This window comes from Triticum dicoccoides, chromosome 7B, assembly GCF_002162155.2.
Source record: "Triticum dicoccoides isolate Atlit2015 ecotype Zavitan chromosome 7B, WEW_v2.0, whole genome shotgun sequence".
In the NCBI taxonomy this organism is placed as follows: Eukaryota; Viridiplantae; Streptophyta; class Magnoliopsida; order Poales; family Poaceae; genus Triticum; species Triticum dicoccoides.
In genome coordinates this window covers 602,864,319-602,874,331 of record NC_041393.1, presented here as the reverse complement: position 1 = coordinate 602,874,331, position 10,013 = coordinate 602,864,319, and the positions used below count along the sequence as shown (strand labels likewise).

Genomic DNA, 10,013 nt, shown 5'->3' with positions numbered 1-10,013 from the left:
GGTGTCCCTCATATAAACCTGACAGTTGTCTATCTATGAACATGCAAACATTACTAGTGCTACAAGTGATAACAGCAAACCATTTAAACAAACAGGGTATCAGAACGTAAATTACACGTGAATTCTGCTGCACCCTGATACGTCTCCAACGTATCTATAATTTTTGATTGTTCCATGCTATTATATTACCCCTTTTGGATGTTTATGGGCTTTATTTTACACCTTTATATCATTTTTGGGACTAACCTACTAACCGGATGCCCAGCCCGTATTGATGTTTTTTTTGCCTATTTCAGTATTTCGAAGAAAAGGAATATCAAACGGAGTCCAAACGGAATGAAACCTTCGGGAGCGTGATTTTTGGAATGAACGTGATCCAGAGGACTTGGAGTGCAAGTCAAGAAGCAGCCAAGGCCTCCACGAGATAGGAGGGCGCCCCCCCCCCCCTATAGGGCGCACCCCCTGTCTTGTGGGCCCCTCGGGCGGCCACCGACGTACCTCTTCCTCCTATATAAGCCTACATACCCCGAAAACATCCAGGAAGCCACCGAAACACAATTTCCACCGTCGTAACCTTCTGTATCCGCAAGACCCCATCTTGGAGCCTTCGTCGGTGCTCCGCCGGAGGAGGAATCAACCACGTAGGGCTTCTACATCAACATCCTTGCCCCTCCGATGAGTTGTGAGTAGTTTACCACAGACCTTCGGGTCCATAGTTATTAGCTAGATGGCTTCTTCTCTCTTTTTGGATCTCAATATAATGTTCTCCCCTCTCTTGTGCAGATCTATTCGATGTAAACTCTTTTTACGGTGTGTTTGTCGAGATCCGATGAATTGTGGGTTTATGATCAAGTTTATCTATGAGAAGTATTTGAATCTCCTCTGAATTCTTTTATGTATGATTGAGTTATCTTTGCAAGTCTCTTTGAATTATCAGTTTGGTTTGGCCTACTAGATTTATCTTTCTTGCCATGGGAGAAGTGCTTAGCTTGGGGTTCAATCTTGCGGTGTCCTTACCCAGTGACAAAAAGGGTTGCAAGGCATGTATTGTATTGTTGCCATCAAGGATAAAAAGATGGGGTTTATATCATATTGCATGATTTTATCCCTCTACATCATGTCATCTTGCTTAAGGCGTTACTCTGTTCTTATGACCTTAATACTCTAGATGCAGGCAGGAGTCGGTCTATGTGTGGAGTAATAATAGTAGATGCAGGCAGGAGTCGGTCTACTTGTTGCAAATGTGATGCCTATATACATGATCATGCCTAAATAATCTCATAATTTTTCGCTTTTCTATCAATTGCTCGATAGTAATTTGTTCACCCACCGTAATACTTATGCTATCTTGAGAGAAGCCTCTAGTGAAACCTATGGCCCCTGGGTCTATCTCTTATCATATTTGCTTCCAATTTACTTTTAGTTGCATCTTTACTTTTTGCATCTATATTATAAAATACCAAAAATATATTTATCTTATCTTACTATCTCTATTAGATCTCACTTTCGCAAGTGGTCGTGAAGGGATTGACAACCCCTTTATTGCGTTGGTTGCTAGTTCTTTGTTTGTTTGTGTAGGTCCGTGGGACTTTTGAGGACCCTCCTACTAGATTGATACATTGGTTCTCAAAAACTGAGGAAAATACTTATGCTACTATTGCTGCATCACCCTTTTCCTCTTCAAGGAAAACCAACGCAATCTCAAGACGTAGCACACCCTAGAAGTACATATGACCAGCTATCTACATGCTTAAGTAGCTATTTAATTTCAGGCAAACAGGTAATTCTTAATAGTAAGTATCAAACACATAGATAAGCGTAGACTATAATATGATTAACAGGCAATGGCATTATGTAATCAGTAGCAAACTAAATTAAGCCAAGTAACATAATTGAATTTTTTTTTGGAATAAGTGGCTAACTAAAATTCCGAGAAGCAGGTAACTGAAATTACGTTAGCTCTTTGTACAGGCACACTGCAATTTCTTTTTTGCTTACAAGGTTCTACGAAGGAGTCCATGGCATCAATTGCTTGGATACGCAGTCCCAATACTTCTTTCTTCCCACACTGCATTGGTAAGTTGAATGATTAATCTGATAAGATGGTGCGTCCTTGATATGTTATATGAGGACGGGTTGTGAGACTAGTTGTAGCCACAAACATCACACTGGCTTTTACTGTATATTTCATGCAATTACATTTGGCATATCGAGATCTAAGCAATCTACAATAGGATGAAAAGACTGGCATCCTTCACATTATTGGCAAACTCAGTTCATGAAAACAATTAATTCAACCATTCTGTGGGTAAATCAAAAGCGCCACTAGAATATTTTTCACTACCCCAATCATACACGCTGTCGGTGTCAAAACCGCCGGATCTCTGGTAGGGGGTCCCGATCTGTGCGTCTTAGGCTGATGGTAATAGGAAGCAAGGGACACGATGTTTACTCAGGTTCGGGCCCTCTCAATGGAGGTAAAACCCTACTTCCTACTTGATTGATATTGATGATATGAGTAGTACAAGAGTAGATCTACCACGAGATCGTAGAGGCTAAACCCTAGAAGCTAGCCTATGATGATTATGATTGTAATTGTGATTGTGATCGGCCTTCTAAGGACCAACCTCTCCGGTTTATATAGACACCGGAGAGGGCTAGGGTTTACACGGAGTCGGTTACAAGGAAGGAAATACAATATCCGGATCGCCAAGCTTGTCTTCCACGCAAAGGAGAGTCCCATCTGGACACGGGACGGAGTCTTGAGTCTTGTATCTTCATGCTCCAATAGTCTGGATGATATATATAGTCCGGCTGTCCGGATACCCACTAATCCAGGACTCCCTCACACGCAAAAAGGGGTTACACCATCGTAGGGGCTGGTATGGGCGGCCGCCTAGGGTGGATGGAAAGTGTGCACCTAGTTTGAGTCATCCAGGTTGTTCCAGGCTAGTTTTATTCGTCCCAACGCATGAGCAGGCAATGTAAAAAATGAAGAAAAACATTCAATTTGGATGGGCCAATAACGTAAGTGCAAGGCAGGCCCTATAGCAGGCTCGCGGCCCAAACGAGAGCCTCCCATATCGATCGACAGCAGGAAAAATCCCAATTCGTTCACTCCAGCTTCCAGTCTGGTTTGCTCCTAACCTAGCTGCTGCTGGACAGAGCAACACATCACTTCCTCACGCCCTTTTTGGACACCGGTCGCCAGACTTCAAGCGAATGGAAGGATAAGAAGATGAATATCCAACCCTGGGTGTAGCCTGCGTGGGAGGCAGTGGCGGCAGCACGGGCATGGCATCGAGCTTGCGCAAATGGACAGTCGCAGCATGCGCAATGAGCAGATACATCACATCCCTGATTATATCTAATTCAACTGTTCAATTTCTGGCCAATAGTTAAACTTGACGGTGATTTAAAACTGCTTGTATGTAGGGAATCTATGAGAAAATGAAACCAATTTCTGCTTATTCTATAACTCCCCCAATCAATACTAAACTAACCAAACCTGATGTATCTAATCAAGTTTCCGGGGCAAACATACAAGCTCATGCTGTTCTTGAGCCTGAAGTGTCTAACGAATAGACTACTAACAAAGGATTTGATGCAAACATTTACATGCTCCTGGTGATGAACATATAGTGTCTAATGAGGGATCTAATGCAAGCATTTTGCAAGCTACCACTGAAGGATTTAGTGTCTAATGATGATCTGCTATGTTGAGAGAGACATAAAGATTTGCAGGAATTGATGACAAGCAAATTATATTACATTTTCATGGCTTGAGGAAACGTCGAGGCCATCTACCAGAAAGTCCCCATATCATGACAATGTAGCATAAAAAAGTTTCTAATCTGTTGTTTGAAACTATTCGCATACTTGTGCAGGATAGATATATTGATATGCAGTTTGCGCACTGGTTATAGGTGCAATTACGCTTCGATATTTTCAGCCAGAGAACGAATAATTCAAGCAGGTACAGACCATGTTAGTATTCCTTGTACACCATGTTATATTTTGTGTTTTTTAGGGCTTACATCATTTAGTGTTTTATAATCTGGAACTACTTTGGATCATTAGCTGGTTTTCAAAAGTGCATGTAACTTCATATCTCAAGTTATGTTGATTTCCGGAGTGCAAGTGCCTTCATATTTTTTAAGTTCAATTTTTGCCCCTGGTAACTTGAATTCGTGGATCCGCCAGTGCACACAAATCATACACGCAGGCCAGTACGAATTAAATGAAATGTAGGGACTTACGCTAGCTTGTTGACTGCAGCTCTGCTTGCGCTTGGGAGTTGGAAAAGGCTAGCGGCGAAGGGGATCGGGGGGCTAACCCTAAATGCCCCCCGATGTCATGTATATAGTGGCGGAGGAACCACATATCCAGGTCGCCCTATATTTTGTATGGGCCAGGCCGAGATGTGGTGTTGGGTATTACCCCTTGCCCTAGATCTCTCCCTCGCTTGCTGCGCTCGAACGACAGAAGGAGGAAGAAGAAGGAAGGAAAGAACGCAGGTGACACGATGGTTTTCGGCGCATGTACGCCCGCCACGACAACGACAATTTTCTTGAGCTCCAACTCAACCAACACACAGTTACAACGATCACCATGGTGACCTTACACCTGGGCCAGCGCTGGGCCACGACCCCCACGCCTCCACCCACTACTCCGCCTAGTCCGGCTAGCTCTGGGTGCCCCCACGACACGCTCCCACGCGCTCTCGTCGAGCCAAGCTCGCAACAGACCTTCGTGATCACTCCGCCCCGATCGCTAACAGCATAGCCCTACCCACACACGCACGATGTAAAACCACATGGGCACCCCCGTGATACAAACACACGCACGCATGCCATGGATCGCACCTGACGCGTTCGACGCGTGCATGCACACGTACCCAACATGGTCATCATGGCTTATTGGCCAACACTCACCCCCTAAGCTATGACCTAGAGGATAGCCGGCCCCTCGACGTCGACGTCGACGAGAAGCGCCTGCTCCACCGCCTCTGCCTTTCGCTGCTTCGCGCACTCGTGCCAGAAGTACCCGTGTTGGCTGCAATTGTAGCAACGACCGTGTCGTTTCCCTCCGCCGCCCAATGTCGTGCTGCCAGCGACGTCGTTGTCGTCGAAGTCACCACCTCCCTGACGCTGTTGTGCCGCCCACTGTGTTGCAGTGAGCATGAGCTGGTCGCCGCCACCTCTGTCGATGTCATGGCCGCGCTGCCGCGTTCGCTCCTCAAACTCCTTGAGCCACCCAAGCGCTTCCTTGAACGACATGGTCTCCACATCGCAAAATTGCTCAATGCCCGCCATCGCCGCGTACAGGCGATTCGGCACTATGTCCAACAACTTCTTGGCCATCGTCCGTCATCCAGCATCGTCCTGACCCCTGCGTAGTGCGCCGCCATGCTCCCGATCCTGCTAGCGTAGGCGTCCCATGACTCGCCGTCCACCATGCGCAGTCGGTCAAAATCTCCATGGAGCGTAGACAGCCGAGCCGCCCTGACCCGGTCCACACCGACTAACCGTGCCTTGAGGATGCCACACACCTTCGTCGTCGTCTTCTTCGATGACACCTGCAGCAGAATATCCTCGGCGAGCGCTTCGAGCAGGAAAGCCCTCGCCGTCTTGTTTTTCTTCGGGTCGACCGCCGCCGCCGCTGCCTGAGACACCGCCTCCCACAGCCCCTACGCGTCGAGGTTGGCCTCGACCTTGATCACCTACACGGTGTAGTTGTCACCGGTGAGCACCGGGCACTACAGGGTCATCGAACTCCCCGCTCCGCCGCCATACGGTATGAGTGACATCGACGGCAATCATCCCCGCTCATGTGGCTCTGATGCCAACTGTTGGGCATTACCCCTTGCCCTAGCTTTCTCTCTCTTGCTGCGCTCGAACTACAGAAGGAGGAAGGGAAGAACACAGGGGACATGGTGGTTTCCGGTGCACGTATGCCCATCTCGACACACCCAACATGTGGTGCCTGTTCGGGCCGCCAAAAAGATAAAATCCCGCATATAGTTAGAATTTTTCGAGCCGGGGGCTTTTTACGGGATCGGAGATGCCCTTAGTCAAAGTCGCAATCATAAAGAAAAAAGAGTCAATTACATCACTGGTGCCACAACTTGACGCAAAAAGTCAATTTGATGCTAAAACTTGCGGCATACATTGAACTGGTGCCACAACTTGGCTTTGGCGTGCATATATAGTGCATATCATGTTTCTATATGAACGCGGTGCTGATTAGGCGTGCCAATGTGGCATGTGGCCCGCTGTCAGTGACTAGACGACGTGTGCCTACTATTTTGCGAACTGAAAAAGCCCCTGGCAAGGGCCCATATTTTCCTCAGGGATGGAGGCTAGTATTGTGCAAAAATTGTCGCCCTGGGATTCGATCACATGACCTGATGCCTGCAGTGCTGCCGGCCAAATGAACACACCAAACATCATTACGTAACTCATATAACCATTCTAACTTAAGTCGGCTGGAGTCCCAGCGACCCATTTTACACTGTTTTTTTTTTGTTAATTTTTTTAAAGCAGGAACACTTTTGTATACTACATGAATTTTTGTAAACTGTGAATATTTTTAAAGTTATATAAGCATTCATTAAAATATATAAAAACATAAACCCTTACTTAAATCATGAATACGTTTGTATATTGCATTAATATTTTTTTAAACCGTGAACAAGTTTAAACTTATATAAGAATTTATTTAATATATGTTCTTATTAAATATGCAAAGTATTCTGTAATTCATAATTTATTATATGGATAAATGCTAACTCCATACACAATTACTTTATAATGTACTTTATTTTATACATACATACATACATATATATATATATATATTATTTATAACACACTATTATAATTTGCATATATTCTATAAGTTTCTGAAAAAAAACAGAAAATGGGATGTAGGGACTGCAGCCCGCTTAATAGTCAAAGAATATATATAGCAGCAGCATCCTGTTATTACACAAAATGCCTGAGACTCGCGTCTACCAATTTTCATTTATTTGTGGGAAGCCGACAAGTCGACCCTTGTTGCTGTGGCATAGTATTTTTTGGGGCAAAAAAATTTCAAGGTTTTTTTTAAATAGCAGGCCACACGTCCACTTTGTCGTTCAGTCGCTGACAACGGGCCCCATGCCACGTTAGCATGCCTATTCTTATAGAAACGTGAGTTGCACCGTATATGCACGTCAAAGCCAAGTTATGGCATCAGTTCAATGTATGCCGCAAGTTTTAACACTAAACTGATTTTTCATGACACCAGTGGTGTAATTGGCTCAAGAAAATGGTCAAAGTAGCTGGCGACACACACAAGCTCACCGATAGATACGTGTCGCGCCCGTAAATGGCGGCAACGAGTGCAGCGGGGAGCAACGAGCATGGCGAGCGCATGGGACAGCCCGTCGAGCAGCCTGTGGGGCGCCCTGGGGCAAGCCTCCACCACGGCGCAGCTGGTGGGCGTCGACGCGCTCGGGCTGGTCTCCATGGTCGTGCAGGCCGCCCTGGTGGCGCGCCGCCACCGGGATGCCTGCGTGCGGCTCGCGCAGCACGTGGAGCTCGTCGGCGGCCTGCTCGGGGAGCTGGAGCTCGAGGATCTTTTGCGGCGGGAGGCCACCAGGCGGCCGCTGGAGCAGCTCGGCAGCGCTCTGCGGCGGTGCTACGCGCTCGTGACCGCGTGCCAGGACTGCGGCTACCTCCGCCGCCTGCTCCTGGGAGCCCGGATGGCCGACGAGCTCCGCGCCGCACAGCACGAGATCGACATGTTCATCCGCCTCATCCCGCTCATCGCCCTCGTCGACAATTCTACTGCAAATAGTCGCCGTGTCAAGGTCAGTATTATCAAAGTTCACTGATTTCAGAGCTGATATCAAAACTGAAACCTCACTGGTTGAGGAAAATTACTGATTTCAGAGACTGATCTATTCAAGTGACTGCGTCTGAATTGGGGTCCAATTGCAGATTGTTAATTGCCGTTAAACAATTCGATATGAATTTTACAATGAGTAATTAATTGTGGACCAATAGGATTGGAGATTGGGGGAGTGAGGGGCTACAGCTAACCTCAATCATACAGTCTGCGCTGGTTAGTTGTACATCAATAACGATGATATTTGATATTGTCTAGCAGGCTCATGAGGGGGTGCTCACTGTAGTCATAGATAGTTCAAATCGTCACATCAGGTCAGATTATTCTTCCATTATGTAGCTTATTACAGGATGTACGCCACATCATTGAATTTGTTTGACTTAAGATTGAAAATGATTTGCCATATTCCTGGTATCTTTGTCAATATAAGAAAGAATTTTCCTTGTTAACTTGATTTAGTGTCATGTTCAAGTTATGTACTATGCCATAAGTTCAGTTACACAGACTCAAATGCATGAAGTTTCCCACTTCTTATGACTGTTGAAACCAAAGATGGGTGGCACAAGAATGATGATTTTCCTACATTTAGGCTTCCAAACAAAGGAGCTACTGAACTCTGTGAAAGCGGAGAACAACCATTTGTAGGTAAGTTCTTACTTCTGTGAATTTCCTAATGCGCTTAATCATGAACTCAGGCATGGGAACTACTGTAATAGACTGAGGTTTCATGTCAATGTTATATGCTTCAAGGATTTCGGATTGCTTCATTGTCTCCATATGAATGATTTTGATATTAATTTGATATTACAACAAAGTTAGCGGTAGCGCTGTTTCTAAAAGAGCGCTACTACTATGTGTAGCCGATCGGCTTAGCGGTGGGAATTTTTGTAGTAGCGCTTTTACGGCGGGACGCGCTACTGCTATATGTGTATCTGCAACGCGGTTTTAGCGCGCGCGCTACTGCTATGTACCAGTAGCGCCCTTTTTTAACACGCGCTACTGCTAAAGTTCTGTGCATAGGCTTTTCCCTAGTAGTGGTGACGTGAGTAAAAACATTTTTCTATGCTCAATACTAGAAAATAGACTCACTACAGTTTCTAAGTAAAGAAAGGAGTTTTAATCTTAACCATTGATTTAGATTTACATTGCATTTCTTTAAAGTCAAATATATTCTTTCAGCCCTGGCATATGTGGAAGGACTAAAGGTTGCATGAGCTTGTGGATCCGTTGTTAGGGGACAAATATGAAGTCACTGAGATAATGAGATGTGCTCAGGTGGCACTGCTTTGTGCCCAGGACAGATCGGTCCACCATGACATATGTTGCTGCAATGCTGAACTCTGAAAGCATAAGCTTACCAATGGAGCCTAAGCAGCCCGCTGCGCTGATCCATGGGTGTGCCGACAGAGGCACGACGTTGACATACATGGGCCAATCAAGCAGGACAATAGAAGTAACCATAACAAGTTCAGCTCCAATGTCGACCAGAGTTCGAATCATTCTAGACCCGGAGGTTTGATATGATGGCAAACATTCAGTACTAGAATATATTTAAAAAATGTGAGCGAGGATTATGGGCTTTTTACGGCTCAGGTAGCGTACATATTCAGGATATCAAAGATCACTTTTGTGGAGTGAAAATAAACATGTGTGTGTGGTTGGTACCAGCTACCAGACTGATTTTCCATCGACTACATTGTAATTCAAACATATCACGTTTCATGTTTTTCTGCTGCTACTCTAGACCCAGAGGTTTTTATTGATGAAAACCGGTTATCTAACACTATTTCCTCTATGGGCGGAACTTGTCAGCAAAGATGGTAAAAGTTGATTTGTGGTTTTGTAGGTGTAGTCCATTTGTATCCATAGTAAGCCAATGCACCAGGTAACTAAGCCAATGCACAATATTTTTTAAATTTTTGCAGCAAATATCAATGCATCAATATTTTTCACCTACTACTTGTTTTAATTGTAGTAAAACAGAGCATCCTACCCAACAACTTCAGCACCACCCAGGCCACCTACAACAAGTGCACCTCCAGTTAGGGCCACATCATATGTTGCCACCCAGGCTTCTGGTCCTGCTGCAGCTTCAGCAAATGCAGTTAGGGCCAGGAAAC

The 10,013-nt window shown here is 45.4% G+C and overlaps 1 protein-coding gene across 1 annotated transcript; it reads left to right on the top strand.

Moving 5' to 3' along the window:
* The first annotated feature begins 7,358 nt into the window (after positions 1–7,358).
* Positions 7,359–9,688, top strand: LOC119335751 (cell number regulator 13-like). The gene is made up of 4 exons (XM_037607835.1): positions 7,359–7,855; positions 8,155–8,207; positions 8,483–8,538; positions 9,073–9,688. Exons 1-4 carry the CDS (start codon positions 7,406–7,408, stop codon positions 9,105–9,107), a joined length of 594 nt encoding a protein of 197 aa, XP_037463732.1. The 5' UTR covers positions 7,359–7,405; the 3' UTR covers positions 9,108–9,688.
* Positions 9,689–10,013: the final 325 nt, after the last annotated feature.